General features: G+C 38.1%; 1 protein-coding gene across 3 annotated transcripts in view; it reads left to right on the top strand.

Annotated features, from left to right (window-relative positions):
- LOC127455598 (phosphatidylcholine:ceramide cholinephosphotransferase 1-like) overlaps positions 1 to 27,239 on the top strand; it is a 38,507-nt gene that overhangs the window by 3,388 nt on the left and 7,880 nt on the right. For all 3 annotated transcript variants that reach the window (XM_051723630.1, XM_051723631.1, XM_051723633.1), the window contains one exon: positions 25,085 to 25,994. In XM_051723630.1, coding sequence (XP_051579590.1) covers positions 25,357 to 25,994 — 638 coding nt within the window. In that variant the 5' untranslated portion in view covers positions 25,085 to 25,356. The remainder of the gene's footprint in view (positions 1 to 25,084; positions 25,995 to 27,239) is intronic.

The following is a 27,239-nucleotide window of genomic DNA, read 5'->3' as shown; positions in this document are numbered from 1 at the left end:
TTCTGTGTAAAGGCCCTTACTTACTGGACGCGGCAAGTACTAGAGTTTAGTTTATTTTCAATGAAAGGCATGCGGAAAGCAGAAAATCACAGGTGGTTTTGCTAGTGGTGCTTGTACACCCAAAATCCTGCTGCTTTCACGTGCAAGGCTCTTCGCGGCAGGTGCCGTGAGAGATAAAAATATTTTATCGTTTTCTGGCTGGCTGCAGCAGCCGCATCTGGCTTAGTAAATAATTGAAATGCTTTATTCACAGCCAATCAAAAACATTTTTACTGAGCTCATAGCAGTCTGCTGAAAACATGGAAGAGGAATTTCCCAAGTTATATTATGCCTAAAAATATTGTAGAGATTTAAGCCAGCGCTTGTATGCGAGTTGGTTTGCCAGGTAAAATAAATTGCAAAATTAAATGTAAAAAAAAAAAGGAAATTAACAGAACTCAGTGGGAGTCATGAAGTCTATGCTAGTTATAAACCTTACACAAAATATCTTAATTCTAATGAAATTGTAAATAACAACTAATACATTATGATGAGAAAAATAATGCATCAGGTTCTCTTGTAAGCAGATCACAGACATACACAAATCAACAATAAACATAAATGCCATTTTTACTTTATCATTCGTTTATCTCAAGTTTTATCATGTTTCATGTTCTCCACTGATTATGACTTAACTGAACAACTAATAATTTGATTTAACGACTATATGAGCTATATACACAGTTAAAGAAACAACGTGAGCCCAGTTTAAAATCTGTTTGGTCCAACTGCATCTAAATTATACAGAAGAGTGTTGCCAGGGCACCAGAGTTCTTGATGATTGTAACCATGGTAATGACCCGCCCCTGAAACCGTGAAACGAGCACCGCCTAGACTGCACAAAACGCTTCCACTATGAGAGAAAGCGGCAGCCACGCTGAGATATTAAAGGCCTTGAAGTTATAGTTGGATCCGATTTTACAACTTCGTTGCCATGACAGCGTAACATTGTTGACTTTGAAAGTTCCTCTGTTTTAAGCGACCATTCTCATGAGACAACATTCACTCAACTAATGGAGTGAGTTGTGGGCAGGACTATCTGGTTGTTTGATCAACGGCAGAAGCGGGGCGAACTCAGAAAGCTGTTTTCAAAAAAACTTTTATTTTTTGCAATTCCGTTTGGTGGCGCAGACTTTTAAAAAAATGTATAAGCTTTATAATTCTGCTTTTAAACCCCACCAAAAATCATCCCCGTTCACTTCCATTGTAAGTGCTTCACTGTAACCGAGATTTTTGCATTTTTGAAAATGAGGGATGAGCCAAAATAATTTTTTGTGGTAATCAACATTATGCCACAAATGCTGTCTATTGAGCTGAACTTGTATTAAACTCTGAATATTCCTTTAAATGCAGGACTCTCTAGTATTCCAGCAGTGTTTTCAACCAGTTAATGCACTGATTACACACTTCACTGCATCACATTCATAAAAATACATGATTACTGTATACAATGCATATAAGAGGTTAAATAGTAATGAAACGGCATATTTTAATCTTATCAACATGTTTAAAAACTACTTCACTGAGAGACCAGATCGACCCTGAAAGACCTTTTAATATCTTCCCTTTACTGAACAACCCAAACATCCTCAATACTCTGTTTGCTGCACAGACAACTGTATATTCTTTTGTTTGAATTATAAAGATTACACTAAGGTTCTAACCGTTGCTTGTATTCAGTATGCCAGAGTTTATGAACTGGTGTGTCTTTGTATTCTGTGGTTTGCTGTAGGCAAAGAACACAAAGTAAATAATGTAAGTAAAACAAATGTTTACTATAAATTACCAGGGATTAACCGCTACCAGTTGTATTATTATTCAAATGAATTGTGTGATATTGCAAGAGAAATGGAAAGAAACCAAATGTAGGGGGAAAAGTGGAAGACAGAAAGATATAGGGAATAGAAAGTGTGGAAACTTGTGGTAGTGGACCTCAGTTAGAGGAAGAACGAGTGCTTTGTGGTTGAGCTATTCTAATTTGACCCGCAGGGAAGAGTTGTGCTTTCCAGGGGGAAAAAGACAGTTACTGCAAGGGCACACCCATGAGAACACACACAGACACACCCCTTAAAAAGGTTAATTAATAAAATATTTGAAGTGCAGCAAAAGTGTAAAGGGCAGGGCTCCAGACGAAAATAATTACTTGGGAGCCACTGGCTCATTAACTGAAACATTAAGGAGCCAAATGGCTGTTTTTAGTCACCGAATCATATCATTTCTCGATTTCATTGTTCAGAAACAAGATAGAAAGCAGAAGGAAGACAGCTGATAACCCATTAATCAGAGGTTTAATAAACAGTAGTTGAGAAGATACGCAAGTTCACTCGATGACCATGCGCTACACGGATGTGTTTAGCCGTTGTGCACCCTCTCTATTTTTACATCAGCGTCTCCCGCAGAACGTGTATACCTACGCCCTCCTGAGAACATCGATGGGATGTTCTGCCCCCCCCCCCCCCCCTTTAATATAGCCCCCTCTTAATATAGAGTCACAGGTGTTTGGAGGAGCAGGAATGAATGAGGCCCTGCGTAAACAGCTGCTGTACTGAAGCCAGTAAGACTTGAGTCAAGGTCACGTTAGTGGAGGATACAGATTGCATGCCTTCCATAACAGCAGTTTAACTGTATTTCATATTAACGTTGCAGAAAATAAATCTTTATCTTGGTGATAAGAGCACCAGATGTCTCTTTTCACTTAACTCACAAGTTGGTTCTGGGAACCACATGCCCTTCAGCACATCAGCAGACCTCTTCAAAAATGGACAACTGAAGTTAGAAGTTTTGCCAGATCTCACAAGAGAAACGAGCACCTGGTCAAGAAAAACAAGCTCAAAATAAGCTAAAATAAATACAAGCAATTTTTTTCTCTGGTAAAAGTGTTTACTGTGCATGCAACGCGAAATCAGTGTAATAGGCAAAAAATCTATGTGTGCATCGGTTTTGCTTAAACCATTCATACCCTTCAGCCCTACATTGTGAGTCAGTTTAATGCTATGTGACTAAAATATGTCTGTTATTAGCCACTGGCGAGTAATTATTAACATTTCACTTGCCTGTGATTGAGTTGTGTAGTGTTGAAGCTCCGAGATCCTTTTACTGAATAAAAAGCAGGTGATTAAGAAGCCGGATTCAGCCTCGTCTTTCCCTGCATGCTGTATCTCATGGGCGCACAGGAAAACGCATTTATGAGTATGTTCCATTCCGAAGGGCTCATCCCAATGCCCTAATCATTTCTGAGGGTTTACCCTCCAGAGTGAGAGCTTCAAAGGGTTGAAGGGTGTAGGGCTCAAAAATCTGTAATTCGGAACGCACTTCAACGTCATCTATGTTGTCGCTGCTGTCACACAAAGGCTGACGCCAATGAACATTACCTGCACCCAATCAAAAATATTTACGCATGATTTTGCAGCACTAGCTGGTTTCAGAATAGAAACTGAAAATACATTTTTTATATCTTTGACTTTATGAAAAATGTAAGCTTCCCGTTTAATGTTTTTTATTTTAATAAAAAAGAAATCAATAATGTACATTTTGCATTTATTAAATAAATAAAATGCTACTTTTATTATTATTTTTAAACTCCTTTAGAATAACTGATCCAGCGAATTTATATAAAAATAACACAAGAATTAACCAGTTTCAAACAAAAAGCCAGGGGTTTAAAATCATTTTTAAAAGTTCATTATAATAATTAAAAGCTTTTATAGACTATGGAGATGAAGGGATGTCACATGTTTTTGTTTATAGAAACAGATTGCAGTTGCAGCTGGTTTAATTTACACTAAATTACAGTTGACAAACCTCCATATTTGTGATGCATGCTCCGGTTCCGGTCCTCTTGGCAGCAAAGTGTCAATCTTTTGAACCCTACGAAAACGCCCGTTCGGAAGGGCCCTTCAAAGCAGCTATTTATGAGCCCTTCGGTTTGGAATGACCATTCAACATGGCGGCCACAATCGTTCCCCCTTCAAAGTGACCTTCTGAGGTGAATTTATCCTGTTTGGAATGCAGAGTGTGTCTCATTCAGTTGAACTCTGAGCGTCTCATGAAACCCCACTGCGGACATCACCCACAGCTCTCTTAAGAGCACGTCAAGATGAACTGCTTCAAGTGCTCTGATGTGCCGTCTACAGCGGCTCAAGTTTCACTTTAATTTAACAACTGTGTAATGGCAAATGTCCGTTGTCACTGCGGGTTCATTCACGTAGTGTAAACGACACGCAGTGACTACCTACTCTATTTCTGTGGAGATGATAAAATGCAAGAAACAGATGTCAAAGTCTTCCTTAATGAGAAATAAGGGCTCATGAGTTATTCAGAGAGCCTTAAATTAATTTGTGAAAGTGAAGAATTTAAGGCAGAAATATTTTGCTATTTATAATATAATATAATATAATGTAATAGCTATTCAGGTTGGCTGGGTTACAAAACAAACAAAAGAAAAAAAAAAACCTTTTAAAAGTAAAATGGACCAAGAATAAATCTGACAAATAAGAGAGAGATATTTTAGTTTAGAAATATTTTGATAATTAAATTATTCTTTTAATTATTTTAAAATGTATACTTTTATATTTGTCATTCATATGTTTTTGAAGCCTGAAAAGATTTTTTTTTTTTTTAATTGTAATAGTAATTTTTCACATTATTAATGTCCTGACTATACATTGTGATCAGTTGAATGCCACTTTGGTGAATAAAATTAGGGATGCACCGATACCCCTTTTTCTCTTCCGATATCGGATATCTCAGTATCGACCGATCCCGATTTGATACCAGTGTTGTTTTTTTGCATAATCAGTTTAGAATATCTTTACATTATTGTGTGGAATTAATTGGGTATGTTCTTTAATATGTAAAGAAACACAAACATCTAACTACACATTTTTCAATATAAATGTATAGCTTTTTAAGAAAAACTTTATTGTTAACTAGTATACTGGATAATGTAGCAGCAAAATTAACAGTAATTCCAGTATAAGTCATCAGTAGAAAAGAAGCCGTTTTTATTTTTTTATTTATTATTATTATTATTATTATTATTATTATTTTATTTATTTTGTTTTTTTTTTTGCAAAATTTTTCAACTTGTATCTGGACTTTAAAGGATTCAGATCTCTTTTTTGTTCAGTTTAGTTGTAAGATATCAGCTCACTTTTCATTCACACAGTTATTTTTTGGAACCCATTCAACTTAGTAATACAGGTGCATCTCAATAAATTAGAATGTCGTGGAAAAGTTCATTTATTTCAGTAATTCAACTCAAATTGTGAAACTCGTGTATTAAATAAATTCAATGCACACAGACTGAAGTAGTTTAAGTCTTTGGTTCTTTTAATTGTGATGATTTTGGCTCACATTTAACAAAAACCCACCAATTCACTATCTCAAAAAATTAGAATACATCATAAGACCAATAAAAAAAACATTTTTAGTGAATTGTTGGCCTTCTGGAAAGTATGTTCATTTACTGTATATGTACTCAATACTTGGTAGGGGCTCCTTTTGCTTTAATTACTGCCTCAATTCGGCGTGGCATGGAGGTGATCAGTTTGTGGCACTGCCGAGGTGGTATGGAAGCCCAGGTTTCTTTGACAGTGGCCTTCAGCTCATCTGCATTTTTTGGTCTCTTGTTTCTCATTTTCCTCTTGACAATACCCCATAGATTCTCTATGGGGTTCAGGTCTGGTGAGTTTGCTGGCCAGTCAAGCACACCAACACCATGGTCATTTAACCAACTTTTGGTGCTTTTGGCAGTGTGGGCAGGTGCCAAATCCTGCTGGAAAATGAAATCAGCATCTTTAAAAAGCTGGTCAGCAGAAGGAAGCATGAAGTGCTCCAAAATTTCTTGGTAAACGGGTGCAGTGACTTTGGTTTTCAAAAAACACAATGGACCAACACCAGCAGATGACATTGCACCCCAAATCATCACAGACTGTGGAAACTTAACACTGGACTTCAAGCAACTTGGGCTATGAGCTTCTCCACCCTTCCTCCAGACTCTAGGACCTTGGTTTCCAAATGAAATACAAAACTTGCTCTCATCTGAAAAGAGGACTTTGGACCACTGGGCAACAGTCCAGTTCTTCTTCTCCTTAGCCCAGGTAAGACGCCTCTGACGTTGTCTGTGGTTCAGGAGTGGCTTAACAAGAGGAATACGACAACTGTAGCCAAATTCCTTGACACGTCTGTGTGTGGTGGCTCTTGATTGCCTCAGTCCATTCCTTGTGAAGTTCACCCAAATTCTTGAATCAATTTTGCTTGACAATCATAAGGCTGCGGTTCCCTCGGTTGGTTGTGCATCTTTTTCTTCCACACTTTTTCCTTCCACTCAACTTTCTGTTAACATGCTTGGATACAGCACTCTGTGAACAGCCAGCTTCTTTGGCAATGAATGTTTGTGGCTTACCCTCCTTGTGAAGGGTGTCAATGATTGTCTTCTGGACAACTGTCAGATCAGCAGTCTTCCCCATGATTGTGTAGCCTAGTGAACCAAACTGAGAGACCATTTTGAAGGCTCAGGAAAACTTTCCAGGTGTTTTGAGTTGATTAGCTGATTGGCATGTCACCATATTCTAATTTTTTGAGATAGTGAATTGGTGGGTTTTTGTTAAATGTGAGCCAAAATCATCACAATTAAAAGAACCAAATACTTGAACTACTTCAGTCTGTGTGCATTGAATTTATTTAATACACGAGTTTCACAATTTGAGTTGAATTACTGAAATAAATGAACTTTTCCACGACATTCTAATTTATTGAGATGCACCTGTATATAGTAATATATCTCAATCGTGCACATTTTGTCACGGATCCTCCAGTCTCTCTCTCTCTTTCTTCCTCACTGCCGTCACAGCGCTCACTCTCCCCTGAGTTCTGATTTCACGCACCTGCAGATCATTAGTGGCTAATCAAGGACTGCATATATACCCCACTTTCACAAACACTCTTTGTCTGTTTTCATCGATAGTATCTCTGAGACGCCACACCTTTCTACTATGTCAAACATACTTGTGTCTTCATTATTGCCTGCAAGTATCATAAGACTGTTGTGAGTTATCTGTTCATCGTGTCTATACCTGGATATTACTCATCTGCTGTTTGCCACTCTGCTCAACTGGATTTACTCACAATGTTTACATCACTGTTTCAATCAACTGTTCAATAAGCCTCTGAAAAGAGTTCATATCTCTGCCTCCGTGACACCTTTAACTTTTAAACCCTCACACTTTTATTTTGACATTCTGAACTCTCCAGGAAGTCCTGTATGTGTCTATTTGTAGGAAAGTTCACAGTAGTTTAATTAGCTTCTTATTTAAATTCTGGTCAAAATGCACCTCCAGTGCCGTTCTAAATGCATAGAACAATTGAGCATCTACATCCGAGATGTTGTTCGTGATAGCGCTCAAATATTGCAAACCGCTGTGAAGGCTAAAATTAGCCACGCGTACGTGTAAACAGAGCAGCGTCATTCAATAACGTGCTGGCGCTGCAAGTGCATATTATATATTTACTTATTAAACAGCCTTTTGTGATTCACAGAGCTATCGCATGTCTTCAAGTGGCTTTGAATAAAATGGATGAGTGATATGAACTACTTCAGTGGTGTTTTATGGTTCTTTTATGTCATTTTTTTGAGCTTGACAGTAACGAACATGACTAAAACACAGTATCGGATTTGGATCGGGCTCGACGGACTGATACCTGATCTGTTTAAAAATGTCAGTATCAGAGCCGATACCGATCCAGGTATTGGATCGTTGCATCCCTAAATAAAAGGACCAATTTCTTTCCATGAGAGCAAAATCTGTACATTATTCTAAACTTTTGGCCGCCAGTGTAAAAATAAAATGTACAATATATTATACTGTGTGAAATTATATATATGAAGAGGCCCCCTTTTTCAGATTGCTTAATATCTTTTTCATTTGCATTATGCTTACATGTCAAACGTCTGGCGAGTAAAAACAATAATTTACTAGCAAATGGCGATTCTTTCTCCAACATGACCGTAGAGGGTTGCCCTGATAAAATAATACCATCTTAAATTAATTGAACTAATCTGTGTTTCTCAGAGCAGTAACTTGCTTTTGAGGTCTTCAATTAAATTAATTTCTTCATTCAGGGCTGGTAGAGCAATAAAAAAATTTCATCTTTGAATCACGTAGACAGAAACGTCTCTGAATGGAAAAATCCACACACTCACAGAGCACAGACATTAGATATTCTAGTGGATGGCTTGCTTTCCTCCTCTAGAGAAACATTTGCTTTCCCACAGTCTGTCAATATAAAAAAAAAAAGAAAAGAAACCACTTGTGGGAAAGAAGAGAACATAAGATCTAAAGGACAGTGTCTTGAAATGACAGATCTGTATTTAACTCCTTTTTAATGCACTTACATCTTCTGTTAAAGGAATATTCAGGGTTCAGTACAAGTTAAGCTCAATCGACAGCATTTGTGGCAATATATTGATATATTACTCAAATAATACAAAGGTTTTAACAAAGTAAATTTTTTATAAAATAAGCTGCACATTTCTGCTTTTAAACACTCGAACTTGGCCACATTAACTTTCATTGCAAGTGCCTCACTGTAACCTTGATTTTTGCTTTTTTTAAAGAAAAGGAGGGACAAGTCGAAATTATTTATGCATATGAGGCAGTAATTTTAGCATATGACCAGCTTCACACATTTATCATAAATCACACATTCGGTGTCTGAGTCAGTGCTCACCGATACTACAAAAACTGCATAAACACGGGTATCATGACATCTTTTTTTTTTTTAATTTTAGTATCCACTTGGTACCAAAGTACCCGTACTTTTGTTACATTATAAGATGTCTGATAAAAGAGAGGAAGACAGTGGGTTATTAGAAAGAAACTGAGATCTAGGAATAAAAAGCCATGTGTTTGTGAGGGTGTTTTTATGCTTGTCTTTGATTATTGTTGTTCTGTTGTTTTCACTCATGTCAATTTTTTGTATTCTACTGTCTAGAGCCCGACTGATAACGATTTTAGAGGGGGAAAATTCACTGATTACCGATATAGTTAATTTTTGAGCTGGAATGAAAACAGACCTTTTCTATGTGGATTGTGTGCCGATATTACTATGCAAAGGTACTCAGAAGGCTGCTTTCTTAAACAGATATTTTTATCAAAGAATATTTGACATTATTATTATACATTGTCAACAAATTCTAGAAATGAACACTGAGAAAATGAATAAATAAAAATACAATAAATAGCTAAATAAACATCAGTACTGTATGTTCAGTAATAATCAGTTGCTGACCATTTAAATAAAGAATAAATCAAATAAAAATCAGTGCTGTATGTTTAGTATCAGTCAAATGCTGACCATTTAAATAAAGAGTAAATTCAAATAAAATAAATAGCTAAATAAACATCAGTACTGTATGTTTAATATCAGTCAAATGCTGAACATTTAAATAAATAAATAAACATCAGTACTGTTTAGTATCAGTCAATGGCTGACCATTTAAATAAAGAATAAATAAAAATAAAATAAATAGCTAAATAAACATCAGGGGCCGGTTGCACCAGATATACGTACATTAGAACTTAGCCTAATTGTGGCGTAAATGGGCACTAAGTCACAATTTACGCACTACTAAATATTTGAGCGTTGAACCATCAAACTTAGGTAGAACGTAACCCTACGTATAAACTAAATATTTACGGAAGCCTTCGACCAGGAGTAATGGATGGAATAAATAAGCAGACTGATATTTAATGACATCAATGAGCTCATGTTTTGGTTGACGGGCATCGGTCCTTTTGACCTGCGTGAATTTGGCCCCCCACCCAATGCAAAACGTCGGCAAAATAGTTTCAATCGTTTGTGCTCCGTTCGTGCTGCTTCGGTTTTTTAGATATTAAAATAATATTTATAGGTCATTCTGAGGTCACCAGCACCCCCACATGCTCTAAATTCACCCAAAATAAGCTCAATCATTTGTGCTTCGTTTGTGCTGGTTTGTGCCGGTAAAAGTTTCGTTTGTGCTGCTTCGGTATTTTAAATATTAGACACTGAATTACAGGTGAATTATAAATGCTGATATTTATTGAATACAATACTGACAGAATAAATTAGATCACTTAATGGTCACAAAAATAAAAAAAAAGGTTAGTAGCAGTCTCAGTCATTCTGATTACTATATATTAGGCTACTATATTATATATTTCTTAAATAGGTCTATCTTGTTTTGTGTGTAGTCAGTACAATTTATGAGCAGTGAGCATTTTATTTCGGGTTTGTCATTTCAATCTCTTACCAAAATGTTGGATTAAGATGTTTTAATACAACAACAACTCCTTATCAATGTTTTTGTAGTCACTATGGTGTTTATTAAAAACTTATTGGTGTTCTGACAGCAGCAGCTCAATATTCATCTGGTGTCTGTCGGACTCTTTTTCTGTCACTCACTTTCGCTCAGCTCTGGGCACGAGAACAAAAGCGCAAATCTCGATGTGAACACACTTTTAGAGTCGAATTGCCGAAGACTTTCTGTCAAGACTAACCATCACATCATTTGTTCAATAAACAATTATCTTTACTTCATTCACTGGTCTTTCCTGATTGAACTTTTTATTTATTTACATGGAGTATCATCTGCTACACTTCACTGCCACCACTAGGCGCAAGTGACACTTCTGTTCAAGATGCTCTTGTGGAAATTAGTGTAGAGTTAGTAGAGAAAAAGTTTATATAAATCAAATTTCTGGCCAATGTAAGTACAATGTTTTAACACTGTCAGTTAAAATATTATTTGTTAACTTAAAGAATAATGGTACAACATTCAAGAGAGCTAAGATTGTCAATGTTTATTGAACAGAAAACTCATTGCTAATACTAATATATGCTAATTAAAGTTGCACGTGTGACCCATACATTGTGCATCTAGGGGTCAACATTACCATATTGGTCCTAATATAAGATATATTATCCTTGTATATTATTACTATATTATATTATCCTTATATTTGGACCAATACAGTAATACATGAAAACAAGTTTATACTGAACATGATATTTATATTTGTGTCATGACAATAGTCATTCCAACACATAGTATAAAATATAGAGCATATATAGACTACAATTAGAAAAAAGATATAATCAGTATAATCTATAAAATAAATAATACAAGTAAAATATAAAGAAAAACAAAAACAAAATTAAAAACAAACAAACCATTGAAGACTGGAGTAATGATGCTGAAAATTCAGCTTTGACATCACAGAAATAAAATTACATTTTAAATTATATTAAAACAGAAAACAGCTATTTTAAAGTGTATTGTTTCACAATATTACTGTTTTTACTGTATTTTTTTATCAAATAAATACAGCCTTGGTGAGATTAAGAGACTTCTTTCAAAAACATTTAAAAATCTTAATGTTTCCAAACTTTTAACCTGTACTTTATAGGCCTACACACACACACACACACACACACACACATAGCCTACGTATGTATAAACACAGAGCTACACCAAACAGATTATGGTGCCTGTATTTATGACAATGTTAATATTACTACTGTTATTCACATAAATACATACAGTAACAAGTAAAAACACCTACCTTGGAGTTTGTGTTACATTCCACACATCCTGTGATCCACTGTGTCCGTTAAAAGTTGAAAACGCACAGTGGATAGGTAACGGTTAAGTGAATGCGACTATTTATGTGATTTGGTTTGCCATTTGGATCTTACCGTGTTACTTCAACTGTATTGTTAAAAAAAAGACAGTCGCAGAAACGAAACTTTTACTGGCACAAATGAAGCACAAACGATTGAGCTTATTTTGGGTGAATTTAGAGCATGTGGGGGGGCTGGTGACGTCATCACCTATAATTCAATGTCTAATATTTAAAAAACCGAAGCAGCACAAACGAAAATTTTACCGGCACAAACCAGCACAAACGAAGCACAAAGGAACGAGACTATTTGGGGTGAATTTGGAGCATGTGGGGGGGCCGAGTGACCTCAGAATGACCTATAAATATTATTTTAATATCTAAAAACCGAAGCAGCACAAACGAAAATTTTTACAGCACAAACGGAACACAAACGATTGAGACTATTTTGCCGACGTTTTGCGTGGGGTGGGGGCCAACTTCATGCAGGTGTCCTTTTGACATATATGATGGTGTTGGCATTTACACTCGTTTACATTTTACAAGAGAGAAAAAAAACATACTTTTAAGTGGCTCTTCAGCATGAAACCGATTTGACGGTGCTGTTTTTAGGGTGCGTCGCCCGGTGACAAGTTTCAACACATTCAAAATATATATAGGACATTAAAATGAATAAATGTCTATTTTTCCAGCCTGTTGTATTAGTATTTATTTATCACCCCTCATTTATTTTAGATACAGTTCCTATATATTATTATTTACACAGGGCAAATATACTATTTATTAAATCTACTTTTATTACATATCGTATTTTAATGTCTGGAAAACCAGACTTCTAAATATTACATTTTATAAATGCAACGACTGGAATTGCTTGGTTGAAGAGGGTACCAAACTGTGAATCCTGAACAAAACAGTTTGGTGAATACGTGTTTACACATTAGCTTCCACTCAGCTGACATCAATGAAAGCAGCTACGTGGTTAGCTAGTTAGCTATAAGCTCGTTGTCACGGAGAGTAAAAGATGGACCAGCATTGCATCTCACCAACTAGGTAACAGTGTAGCGTGAAATCAACACTCAACAGACACAATCCACCACCGCACCGTTGTCTGCTGAGCTGCAAAAAGATGCTCTGATGTTTACCTTTCAATCAGCTACATTACTGACTGCACTGACAAACTAAGTTTTGTGGACATGCTTTAGCTGTAGCTTCTGTTTGGTTGTCTGGGGATTTCAAAATTGTTTTGTTGTGGTAATCAACATTATTTATGCCACAAATTGAGCTTAACTTGCATTGAACCTGGAATATTTCTTTAAAGGCTCCTTGACATTTGTGAGCATTTGACCTTTGAACATCTTAAGATGCCAAGTCAGTGTTTACTTTTTGATCTTTGGTATCTCAAAGCTATCTGGCAAAACTGGTTAAGCCTTTAAGATTAGTGTTTTAAATACTTTGCATATTTAAAATGTTATCAGATGATTGTACAACAGTTAATTCCGGTCCTGGCAATATTTGTGTTTTCAAATGACTGAAAAGAGTGTTTTAGGAAAAAGTCCACAATTTCAAGTAACTTCCATATAACTTCTGTAAAAAAATTGTGTAAAACTTCTCAATTCAAATTTGATTACTGCATGTCTACTTCTGCAAAAGATCCAATGTAATGGTAGTGTGTGATCTCCACTAACCTTGCCAGCAGTGGTTGAACTGACAGAGATGCTTTCAAGGCATATAATGCACTATTTCCAGCCATTAGTAAGCAGTGCACTTACCATTTTAAAGTTTACAAAACTTTAAAGTTATCCAATATGATGTCATATTTGAGTTTAACATTTTTATTTCAGAATTTCAAAACATGTACTACTTTCACGAGTGCATTTTGTGTCACGCACATGATGCATTTAATTGATTGTAAATTTTTTATATATGTTTAAATATTAGCCAGAACATCTAGTCATATATGCACATTTAAATCACCTGGTATGCTAATGGTTTTATTGGTTTCATGTGTGACTGAATGCCAAAATGCTATTTATTTTTTCTGTGAGTCTCTCTGCAAATACACACAGTGTGATAATTGGACACAGAGAGTGCTTAGCTGTCCTATTTTTGTATTGACCTGAACACGTGTGTTTATATATGCGTACACATGTGCTATTACATGACTTAATGCAGTAAGTAAAGATGTCAGTGTGTGCTGTTTGGCCAGGAGACCAGAATATTGCTCATGTGTCTGCAACTGCAATAAATCACTGATTAAAGTCCACACACAACATTTAGGCAAAGCTATGTACATTTTATACACATTTTATTACATTTTATATTAGAGTTCTTGGTACTTTTGTGGTAGCAGTGTGTTATACGTTTCATGTGTGTCAATTATGAGACAAAAACCTGCTGTTTTCATCTTGTTGTCATACACATCACCGTCAGCTTGACTGCATACTAAAGAACTGTCAGTATTGTTATATAATGATAATATTAATAATTCCTTACAATTATATAGCGCTTTTCTAGGCACTCATTTACATTTATTCATTTGGCAGACGTTTTTATCCAAAGCGACTTACAAAAGAGGAAAACATAAGCGAATCATCTTAAGGATATAGTGGCATGAAAAGTGCCATATTACAAAGTTTCACTTGCATCAGAATAGTAGTATTCAAAACAGATTAAAGTGCAACAAGAATTTTTTTTTTTTTTTTTGTGACTGGTTAAATGCTCATGGAAAATATGTGTTTTTAGCTGTTTTTTGAAGACAGAAAGTGAGTCAGCTTTACAGATGGAGTTGGGCAGGTCATTCCACCAACGTGGTACGATGAAGCCAAAAGTCCGGGAAAGTATTTTGGTGCCTCTTTGTGTTGGTACAACAAGGCGATGTTCCTTAGCCGACCGCAGGCTTCTAGTGGGCGTGTAGCACTGCAGAAATGATTTTAGGCACAGTGAACAGGGGAATCTCCTCAACCACCACCAGTGTGCAGCAGCCATAGTGCACCACACCACACTCACCACACAACAGCTATTGGTGGAGAGGAGAGAGTAGAGTTATAGAGCCAATTAATGGACGGGAATTATTAGGAGGCCATGATTGAGAAGGGCCAAAGCAACCTTAGTTTTCCCCAGGAGGTCTCCCATCCAGGAACTGGCCAGGTTCAACCCTGCTTAGCCATAGTGGGCAACCAGGTAAGAGCTGCAGGGTGATATGGATGCAGATATCAATGACCAGATGACTCCTCTATTTAAATCCTGTACAGTGATCTCTCGCTTGTATGCTAATGCCTGTGGGGAAGTAGGGCTGGTCGATACATCAAATACCCATAAAATAAACGTGATGATATTGCTGACGATGTAAAATAAAACAATATTGTGAATATCATGACGATTTTAATGAGCCTTTTATTTTGGCCATTAAATTTAATAGAGTGCATCAGTAGACTAATTTCACGATCGTTCAGGGCTGTGTAATTAATCAAAATAATATCAAAATGGAGATATGAGAGTTTGTTAGCTCTCACGTGGATGCACTGAGCAGGCTAGATACTGAGCCATGGAGAGCAGGAAAGAACTGTCAAAAGACATGCGTAACAAGGTAATGGAACTTTATAAAGATGGAAAAGGATATAAAAAGATATTCAAAGCCTTGAAAATGCCAGTCAATACTGTTCAATCACTTATTAAGAAGTGGAAAATTCGGGGATCTCTTGATACCAAGCCAAGGTCAGGTAGACCAAGAAAGATTTCAGCCACAACTGCCAGAAGAATTGTTCAGGATACAAAGAAAAACCCACAGGTAACCTCAGGTAAGGACAGGATGGAAAAAGACAGTGTGGTTGTTTCAAGGAGCACAATACGACAATATTTGAACAAAAATGAGCTGCATGGTCGAGTTGCCAGAAAGAAGCCTTTACTGTTACAATATGCCTGACAACACCCTGACACGCCTCACAGCTTCTGGCACATTGTAATTTGGAGGGACGAGACCAAAATAGAGCTTTATGGTCACAACCATAAGCGCTATGTTTGGAGAGGGGTCAACAAGGCCTATAGTGAAAAGAATACCATCGCCAATGTGAAGCATGGTGGTGGCTCACTGATGTTTTGGGGGTGTGAGAGCTCTAAAGGCATGGGGAATCTTGTGAAAATTAATGGCAAGATGAATGCAGCATGTTATCAGAACACGCCCCTGGCAACGAGCAGACGATTGTGCTGGATCTTGACCCGCGCCAGGGCAGGATATGCTGAATAGCCTCCGTATGCTTCTTAACCTCCGAGAACTACTGGGCAAAGTCCTCGACGGTGTCGTCGAATAGGCCGACCTGGGATACGGGGGCGTCAAAGAACCGTATCTTGTCAGCCTCCCTCATCTCGACCAAGTTGAGCCATAGGTGGCGCTCCTGGACCACCAGGGTGGACTTCGCCTGCCCGGGAGTGCGTGCTGTGACCTTCGTTGACCCGGAGGGCGAGATCAGTTGCCAAGCGCAGCTCCTGCATCAATCCCGGGTCAGAACTACCCTCGTGCAGTTCTTTTAGCGCCTTGGCTTGGTGCACCTGCAGGAGAGCCATGGCGTGCAGGGTGGAGGCGGCCTGTCCAGCGGCACCGTAGGCTTTAGTCCCCAGAGACGACGTAAACCTAAAGGTGCTGGACGGGAGTCTCAGGCGGTTCCGCCAAGTGGCAGCGTTTTGCGGGCACAGGTGCACCGCAACCACCTTATCCACTTGGGGAATCGCCGAGTACCCCCTGGCAGCCCCACCGTCGAGGGTAGTGAGAGCAGAGGAGCTCAGAGACCGGGTCCGGGCAGTGAAAGGTGCCCGCCACGACCTCGTGAGCTCCTCATGCACCTCCGGGAAGAAAGGAACCGGGGCTGGGCACGGCCTTGAGCGGCGCGCTGAGCCCAGGAACCAATCGTCAAGCCGCGACTGAACCAGCTACACAGACAATACCATTGTCCAAGCTGATTGTGTTGATTGTGTTTATCATGGTAGTAAATATTCATATTACTATTGTTGTCACTATTTATAAAGTTGGCTGAACATTAGCTTGTTAACTTGAGCTTTGGTTGAAGATTATTTAATATTAGAGCTGTCAATTGACTATTTATTTACAGTTTTAATTAATTAGTTCTTCGGTGTGATTCTAGTATTCAAGTATTCTATTTAGTCCTTAAAGCTGATGTCATGTAAATGTTACAAAGATGTTACATTTATATTGGAACTAAAGTGGAAGGGTTTGTTGAGAAGGGAAGGAACAAAGATGTCTGATAAAATAGAGGAAGACAGTGGGTTATGAGAGATAGACTGAGGTCTAAGAAGTGAAAGCCATTTGTTTTGATGCTTTTCTTTGATTATTGTCTGGCTCAAAATCTGTTGTCCTCAGTCATATTTTATATTTGCATTCTATTCTCAGGCAACGTTTACACCTAATATTAAGATGCGTCTCAGGTGATCTGATCACATGTGGTCAGATGAGACACATCGATGATTACACTTGGACGCTTAAATGCTTCTCCTGTGACCACTTGTGTTTGGATTTCGAGAGGAGGGTCTCTGATTTTATGACGACATATATCATTTACAGTGTCATTGTGTTACTGCATGATAATAAGCTGTAAAAAAAAGTCAGAAAAGACAAAAGGCACCAACAAAACCGGCGCAATGTTTCTCCCAGATGCAGTTCAAATTTAATCTAAGCACAAACGCAGCATTTCAAGAGAATTTTTCAGTCATTTTAGATGCTCTTGCTTTTCCATTCATGGCTGTTTTGGATGTCTCTTCTTTGGAAACACTGGAAAAACATACAAAATGGTATGTGTTTGTGGACATTGCTTCAGCTGCAGTGTTTTTAGCTGATGTGTAATTTATTTATTTTTTGTTTAATAATAAAAGATTATTTCTAGTAATCCTAACCCTAAATCATAAATCGAGTATGAACCAGATTTATTTTGGCTAGGGTAAGATTAATTCCCATGTCGCCTAGTCAGTTTTTGTGTCAGGTTTATTTTAAGCATTCCTAAATCCAATGTTCTTCATTTATTTACAGCATAATGTTGTGGTGCCTACACACGGTGTGAGTACAAACAGCACTGAGCACAGAATTGTCATTTACCAGGAATAACTGGAAAAACACATGCTGCTTTGATGTACAAATAATACAGTTGGCAATTTTTTCATTGTTACTAGTTATAATAATTTATTGTAATTGCATAGATTAGAATTTATTGAATGGAAAAGGTCAAGTAGGGAAGTTTTTTTTTTTTTTTTTTTTTTTTTTTTTTTTTTTAAATCCCCTTTTCTCCCCAATTTGGAATGCCCAATTCCCACTACTTAGTAGGTCCTCGTTGTAGCACGGTTACTCACCTCAGTCCGGGTAGCGGAGGACAAGTCTCGGTTGCCTCCGCTTCTGAGACAATCAATCTTATCACGTGGCTCATTGTGCATGACACCACGGAGACTCCACATGTGGAGGCTCATGCTACTCTCCGCGATCCACGCACAACTTACCACACGCCCCATTGAGAGCAAGAACCACTAATTGCTACCACAAGGGAGTTACGCTATGTGACTCTACCTTCCCTAGCAACTGGGCCAGTTTGGTTGATTAGGAGACCTGGCTGGAGTCACTCAGCATGCCCTGGATTCAAACTTGCGACTCCAGGGGTGGTAGTCAGCGTCAGCTACCCAGGCCCCCAAGTAGGGAAACTCTTAAGAAATGTTACGAGATTATTCTTAGGTAAAGCATATTTACTGTATCACAGAATGAGAGAAATAGGTGGCTGAACAAAACAAAAAAAAAAAGCTGTGTGTCCTGAATTTTAAGAATGTTTACATAACACAAGTAGACTGGCTCAGGTACCCCTGTTCTCGATCTTCTACATATAGGTGCTGGTCATATAATTAGAATATCATCAAAAAGTTGATTTATTTCACTAATTCCATTCAAAAAGTGAAACTTGTATATTATATTCATTCATTACACACAGACTGATATATTTCAAATGTTTATTTCTTTTAATTTTGATGATTATAACTGACAACTAAGGAAAATCCAAAATTCAGTATCTCAGAAAATTAGAATATTGTGAAAAGGTTCAATATTGAAGACACCTGGTGCCACACTCTAATCAGCTAATTAACTCAAAACACCTGCAAAGGCTTTTAAATGGTCTCTCAGTCTAGTTCTGTACGCTACACAATCATGGGGAAGACTAATGACTTGACAGTTGTCCAAAAGACGACCATTGACACGTTGCACAAGGAGGGCAAGACACAAAAGGTCATTGCAAAAGAGGCTGGCTGTTCACAGAGCTCTGTGTCCAAGCACATTAATAGAGAGGCGAAGGGAAGGAAAAGATGTGGTAGAAAAAAGTGTACAAGCAATAGGGATAACTGCACCCTGGAGAGGATTGTGAAACAAAACCCATTCAAAAATGTGGGGGAGAACCACTACGCACAGACATATGCAAGACATGGGTTTCAGCTGTCGCATTCCTTGTGTCAAGCCACTCTTGAACAACAGACAGCGTCTGAAGCGTCTCGCCTGGGCTAAAGACAAAAAGGACTGGACTGCTGCTGAGTGGTCCAAAGTTATGTTCTCTGATGAAAGTAAATTTTGCATTTCCTTTGGAAATCAGGGTCCCAGAGTCTGGAGGAAGACAGGAGAGGCACACAATCCACGTTGCTTGAGGTCCAGTGTAAAGTTTCCACAGTCAGTGATGGTTTGGGGTGCCATGTCATCTGCTGGTGTTGGTCCACTGTGTTTTATGAGGTCCAAGGTCAACGCACCCATATACCAGGAAGTTTTAGAGCACTTCATGCTTCCTGCTGCTGACCAACTTTATGGAGATGCAGATTTCATTTTCCAACAGGACTTGGCACCTGCACACAGTGCCAAAGCAACCAGTATCTGGTTTAAGGACCATGGTATCCCTGTTCTTAATTGGCCAGCAAACTCGCCTGACCTTAACCCCATAGAAAATCTATGGGGTATTGTGAAGAGGAAGATGCGATATGCCAGACCCAACAATGCAGAAGAGCTGAAGGCCACTATCAGAGCAACCTGGGCTCTCATAACACCTGAGCAGTGCCACAGACTGATCGACTCCATGCCACGCCGCATTGCTGCAGTAATTCAGGCAAAAGGAGCCCCAACTAAGTATTGAGTGCTGTACATGCTCATACTTTTCATGTTCATACTTTTCAGTTGGCCAAGATTTCTAAAAATCCTTTCTTTGTATTGGTCTTAAGTAATATTCTAATTTTCTGAGATACTGAATTTGGGATTTTCCTTAGTTGTCAGTTATAATCATCAAAATTAAAAGAAATAAACATTTGAAATATATCAGTCTGTGTGTAATGAATGAATATAATATACAAGTTTCACTTTTTGAATGGAATTAGTGAAATAAATCAACTTTTTGATGATATTCTAATTATATGACCACCACCTGTATATTCTGAATGTTTTCAAATTCCTTTTTGAAATTAAGAAATCATTGTCTTAACCTGTAGTCTTAATGGATTATTCCGGGTTTAATACAAGTTATGCTCAATTGACAGCATCTGTGGCATAATGTTGATTACCACAAAAAAATTATTTAGACTTGTCCATCCTTTTCTTTAAAAAAATCCCAAATTGAAGTTACTTACTATGGATGCGAATGGGGCCGATTTTTGGAGGGTTTAAAGGCAGAAATGTGAAGCTTATAATTTTATAAAAACATTAATTGTTCTGTTAAAACTTGTGTATTATTTGAGTTGTAAAGTTGTTTAAATCCACATTTTTAGAGTCGTTTTAGGTTTTTACGGTTTGTTGACATCGTCATGGCAACGAAGCTGTGAAATTGGCTAACTTTACACAGAAAAGGTTAGTAAGTGATTTTTTTATCACACTAAAATCATGTTATTCCTTTAACAACTGCAATCTAATTTTGCAATTAGAAAGACTACAAGTCTTTTCAGTGTTTATAATGCAGTTTTAGCCCACCTCAGATTTGCCTTATAATACTTGCTAATAATCCTAATATTTTTAATAAACACAATGAGATGTCACTGTGACAGAACTTGAAAGTAATTGACAAAGGAATAAGGAAAAGACTCTTTCGCAAAGTTTACGGGCAAATGAACGTGACTGTTCCTCTTTCCACAAATAGAAAATAAAACTGGTTTCTTTAGTGATGTCGTAATACTTAAGGCTTGCATGCAACTCAAAAACAAAAGAATAAAAACTGTGGAAAATGTGGGAAACTGTAATGGGTTTCTTATCCACAGGTCAGTTCACTACAGTAAGTGCAATTTTGACATTTTTAGGTGGTCCTAACTAAAATAAACACGGCTAAAAATCTGCCAAATTATATTTGACTTTAAATCCATTGATGTGCACAGATTTTTTGTGAGAGTAAGGTAGGTTTATGGGTAAGGCTGTGGTGTAACATGAGATGTCCTCACTAATAGTCAAACAAATGTGTGTGTGTGTGTGTGTGTGTGTGTCTGTATTTTCGCTCCAGCTCCCTCATAAGCTGATTTAATAGCCAAAGGTCTTCCAAACATACTGTTGAGTCAGACTCTTAATCTCTTGCTCTCTCGCTCTGTTTATTTGCTTATTGCCATCAGAGAGCTCTAGGCTGGTGTTTAGTATAGACCCCCTGCAGTAGGTGAAACATAGAGATTTTAGTCCAGTAAACTGTCATGTAGCCTGCTGGGTTGGGTTTGCACAATGAAGAATATGACCTGTGTGAATTACGGTGGAGAAGAGCTATAATAGCACTGTGTGTTTGATGTTTTGTTGTGTTTGGCTATGACTTATCTGACCTAGCAGTAATAGGCTAATATCAGCCCGATATAATGTTCTCTTTCACACACTCTCTCATTTCTGCCTTTTGTCTTTTCCTCTTACACAAGCACACACATCCCCCTCCTTTTGTATTCTGTTTAACACCCAATTAAACTCAGTGAAGTAGTATGAAAGTTTGCTTGCCATACAAGTTACAGCTTGACAGGTTGAAATCACAATTGGTTCTTAATCTCATTGTCAGTACATTTAAGTGTAATTGTGTGTATGTGTGTGTGTCTAGTTACATAAGTAATAAATGGTCTGTCAGCACATAGCCAAAGCTGAAAATATTGATTGTACAGTTATAGTTTGTACAGCTCTAATATTAAGTAGGCATATTGCTTTATGAGAATATGCTGTTTTTTTTTTCAGTGGTGAACTTCTTTTTGAGCGGTTAGTTTAAGATTTTTTTATTTTTTTTAAACCAGACCACGTGCTGTACCTAGGGCTGGCCATTTTTTCCAATTAATTCAAATTTGCGTTTTGACATGATTTTTTTAAATGATTTTTTTTATCGAGAAATCGAGATTTTGAAAAAGGTATTGCAAATGCTATAGTAAGATTCATTGTAAATCCACGAAAGGCTGAATAAGGAAGAGGAAAAATAATTCATAGCACTTGTCTTAATGCCGCTCCCGATCTGATCAGCTGCACGTGTGTGGCGCGCTCCAAATAAACGTGACAGGTTAACAACACGGAGAATGATATAAAAGAGAGTGGTAATATTCCCAGTACGATTGTACACAGTGTGATTGTAGCTCAGCTTCGTCCATCATGCAGGTATATTAAGACCATAACTGGCCTCAGCGTGCGCATGTTGTGAATGGTCTCCTTTTCTTTTTACCCATAATAAAGTGTTAGTTATGTGACAGTTATGGGTGCTTCATTTCAAATCATGGAGAGGCTATATATGGGAGAATCAAATATCCGACGCTCTTGTGCCATGATGATTCAGATAGATCACGAATTATTGCTTTGTTCTGTGACATTTTTCAAGTGTACTGCATCTATAGCCAACATTTGGCAAGCGATCATTTTGACAAACTTTGCTAGTTGAATTGTAATGATAAATTATTTCATATTGCTGCGCTGCTCAGCGTGAACCGCTAGAGGGTGCGTCCTTATCTGCAGGGGTTTACACACAAATAGTTTATACAATGAGTACTTTCTAGATAAACTTGATAATTTATAGATATTGATTTCTAGATAACACTTGGTTTAGATAAAATGAATACCTACACTGGCTAAGAATTATTTAGCAGTTTTCTTATTCTATTATTTCTGAACATCTGGGTTTATTAGATTTTAATTTATTTTACATTTACACTCTGTTGACAACTTCCCCCTGTGGTGCATTTGTACATTTTTCTTGCACACCTTTGTTTCCTATAATGAAAAGAACTTGGATTTCTCTAACCAGGATGCCTTGCATTCTAATAAAGAACATACAGTACCATTTGAATCATGTTGGAGTACATTTAAAAGTTGAAAAAATCGAACTGTGAATCGTCCATAAGTTTGATAAAAATTGAGATTTTATTTTTGTTGCCATATCACCCAGTCCTAGCTGTACCACAGTTACTATAGTTGGGAAATAGTCAAACAGTATGTATGCTATCGATGTAGACACTCCACCACAAGCATACAGATACCATTGTTGGCCAACACTGTCAAACAGGATGTATGCTCTCAATATATACTGTATATAGACACATACACATTTCCACATACTAACAAGGCTCGGGGCCAGTGTGAGAGTGTAAAGGGCCAGTTGATGAAACGGTCACTTGCCCTATCAGGCCAGTGCTGTGTTGTCACAAACTCTTACTTTTGTGAATTTTAGGGCTGCATGATATGTAGAATTTTGTGATATGCAGCAAATAAATGTATCGCGTTATGCACTGCGATATGATTCGATCATTAGTGCATTATCCAACAAGTTTATTGCATATCGCATTTTTCCTCCATATTGTGCAGCCCTAGTAAGTTTCTATCCCTTGCAAACATTTGGTTTTCTGTAATGTATTGAACTTTTGTTTTTGTAAATTTTGTTTTTAATATCTCACCATGGTAACATCATCTACCTGACAAACATAAGTGAGGTTTTGACGAGATTCCAAGAATAAAAGCATCAGTTCTACCACCCCTGGTGTCAAGAGTTTGAATCCAGGGTGTGCTGAGTGACTCCAGCCAGGTCTCCTAAGCAACCAAATTGGCCCGGATGCTAGGAAGGTTAGAGTCACATGGGGTAACCTCCTCGTGGTCGCTATAATGTGGTTTGTTGTCGGTGGGGCACGTGGTGAGTTGAGTTTGGATGCCGCGGTGGATGGCGTGAAGCCTCCACACTTGCTATGTCTCTGTGGCGACGCGCTCAACAAGCCACGTTATAAGATGCGTGGGTTGATGGTCTCAGATGCGGAGGCAACTGGGATTCGTCCTCTGCCACCCGGACTGAGGCAAATCGCTACGTGACCACGAGGACTTAAAAGCACATTGGGAATTGGGCATTCCAAATTGGGGGAAAAAGGGGGGAAAAAATAAAAATAAAAATCAGGGACTAAAAACGGTTCAAGGAACGAAAAGCAGAAACGGACAAAATGTTTAGCAGAACATAACGAAAACCGGAACAAAGTGATTTTCAATTGTTAACTTGAAAATGTTATTTTTAAATGCTGGTAACCAGTTATAGCCGGTTAATTTTGTTCCAAAAACATTTCATGAAGCCAAAGGGTTTATCACAGTAAATCTTTGGAACTACCACTTCATGTTGCCCGAAAAAATTAAACATGTGCTTTGATCCAGAAGGAAACTGCTAATCCAGATACAAGAAAATCATTATTCGAGGTAAAACGTACATTTCTCAGTTGTTTCCAAGTCTTCACTGAATTAATATGATTTAATACAGATTTGATGCTGCCGGGTTTTGAAGCAGATCTGTAAATAAAATTATACTTAACTTTTAATTAACTGCTTGTTATGATTTCTATGCAGATAAATCCACCACACAGGAAAAAAATGAATTGCTTTTTTTTTTTCACTTATTTTGGTGGTGGCTTATTTTGGACTTGTTTTTCCAGACCATGTTGCTTGTTTCTCTTGCGAGATCTGGCAACACTACAATTGGTATTTCACCCACCCCTTAGCATGGAGTACTGTCATTTTAAAAAGAACATTATAAACCATTCTTTTATTTTGTTCTAACCAGTAACCTTTTGGAAAGGAGGCTGCGGAACTTCTGAACCGGAACTCAAAAATACAGTTTTTGCTCAGAATGAACTGAAATGAAAAACATTTTGTTTTTAGTCCCTGCTTAAAATACATTGATGAAAATAATATTTATAATTTGTTGTTGTGGGCTGGTGGCACGGCTGTCCCGTGGTTAGCACAGTTGCTTTACTGCAAGAAGGTGCTGGGTTAGAGGATGTGGAGTTTGCATGTTCTCCCCTTGCAGGTCAGGTGAATTGGAAACCCTAAATTTGCTGTAGGCAGTTTGTCTGTCTATATATGTTACTGATTGCTTTCTGTAAGCTAACTTGGACCTTCTTTTCTTTTTCAGGGCCATACGCTGATATGCGCTGACAAAGGATCGACACCTCAGGATTCAATGTGACAGTCTGACAACTTTTTGTGGTTGTGGCTCATTGTCATTTCTCAGTACAAAAAAGTGGAGGGGAGGGGTAAAGAGAGAAAACCTCCCAGCTTCTCTCTTCCAATGTCCCAGAGACAGTATGACTGCTCTCAGGGCATCAAACTGCTGAGTGTGGGCTCAACCGTGTCCACTTCTGTCCCTACCCCTGAAACCGCCCTCCCACTCTCTTTCACCCAGACATGGAGGTGAGGCTCTGGACGACGACTGATGTCTCTGATTGGCTGACTGAGGAGGGCATGCAAGAGTATTCAGATGCGTTGGGTAACATGGATGGCCCTGCCCTCTTGCATCTCTCTGAGGAGGACTTCAAAGCCCCGCCCTTGTCATTGGTCACTGGGGACGGTGGTCGGCAACTGTTGGATCGAATAGAGACTTTGCGCTTCACCAGCCATATGAAGTCCCATAAGAGCAACAACCATGAAAACAGTCATCACACAAATGGACACGCCGGCATCATGCTTGCCAATGGCAGTGTTAGCAACGGGAAGATCCTTAATGGTGGTAATAAGAATGGATACCACTCGGAGCCAGTTCGCATCTTGATTCCGTTGCCCTCTGAGCAGGAGCGCACACCATTTCCCACAGAGTGGTTCAAAACAGGTGTGGCCTTCCTGTACGCTCTGTGCTGCTTTGTCACAACAACAGTTGTGATCTCAGTGGTGCATGAGCGCGTCCCCCCCAAAGAAGAGTCCCCACCCCTGCCAGATAAGTTCTTTGATCTGTTTGATCGTGTGCAATGGGCGTTTTCCATCTGTGAGATCAATGGGATGCTGCTTGTGGGACTGTGGTTTGCACAGTGGTGTCTGCTCAAACACAGGTTTGTTCTTTACACATTGTTTCCCAACCAACACTGTTGAAAAGACCAGAATAGAACAAAACAGTGCCCACCCACTTTTTCAGCCGTCCTAGTTCCGTGAGTATTTTTCCCATTCATTGTTTTCCATAGGGAGTTCATAAAATCCTGCATAGGATTTCTAAGGAATGAACCAAACCAACCAGCTCCCAACATCACAACATTACAAACTTTGATTTGAAGCAAAAACGTTTTGAGAATCAGACAAAAAATATAAAGGTACAAGACTGTCTACTTACTGTCTTAAAGGCAAAAATATTATCACAATATTTATCATATTATTCGATATTGATATTTATCACAATATACATTTCGTACCATTAACGGGGAAGGAAATGCATTCCACATGTTTGTTAAACCTCAAAAACTTGTTTGTTTGCAAGTAAACTCCAAAGGGTAAAGTACCTTTTAATTTGAAGTATACTCTGTATAGGTTTTAATCCTAAAGGTGTGTGACCTCTTTTCGATGGAATTTCTGCATTATCTTTGTCTTCAGCAGACGTTTAACTCCACAGAAAGATTTGGTTGTGATGCTCCAACCTCCAGCTCAGTAGGTGCCGGCAATTCACTATGAGCTGGATTGCCAACTGCCAATAAACATCACAAGAAGAAGAAATTCTTCCTTGTCTGTGTCAAAAAATTAGCAAACATTTACAAAAAAAGAAAGAGTTGCTGTTGTGTTCAGTCGATAGCTGTACTGCATTGTCAGTGCTGTCTTTTCGGTACACAATAATATCATATTAGCCGGGTAGCTAGGTGCTGGCTACCGGCTACCTAGCCTCACTACTGGTTTATATGACAGCAGGGCTATGTAGCTTCTTGCCAGCAAATGCTTCCTAAACGGCTCATTTAATGACTGATTCAGTGATTTAGTTTTGTGTTTAACTTTGCTGAACTGCTTGCATTTTTTAGTGTCATGCACCTGATACAATCATCTATGTTGAACATAGGCTAAATATTGAAAATTGCTCAAAAGTTAATCATGGATATGGAGTATTTTTTTCTCAATAACAATTTATATATTTTTATCATCCAGGCCTAATATAATATATAATATAAAATAAATAAGTAGTTTGAGTATGTAGGGAAATCGACTCGACATTTACAGTGCGTCAAGCGAGTGGGCAGTCGCTGCTTGGCTCGTTGTTGAACTTTGTTGGCTACGACTCTCTGATTGGTGAATCTTTTTCTGTTGGATCATAGTTGGTG

Source organism: Myxocyprinus asiaticus, chromosome 17, assembly GCF_019703515.2.
Source record: "Myxocyprinus asiaticus isolate MX2 ecotype Aquarium Trade chromosome 17, UBuf_Myxa_2, whole genome shotgun sequence".
Classification (NCBI taxonomy): Eukaryota; Metazoa; Chordata; class Actinopteri; order Cypriniformes; family Catostomidae; genus Myxocyprinus; species Myxocyprinus asiaticus.
Note: the sequence above shows the minus strand (reverse complement) of the source record. Positions and strands in the feature narration are given on the sequence as shown.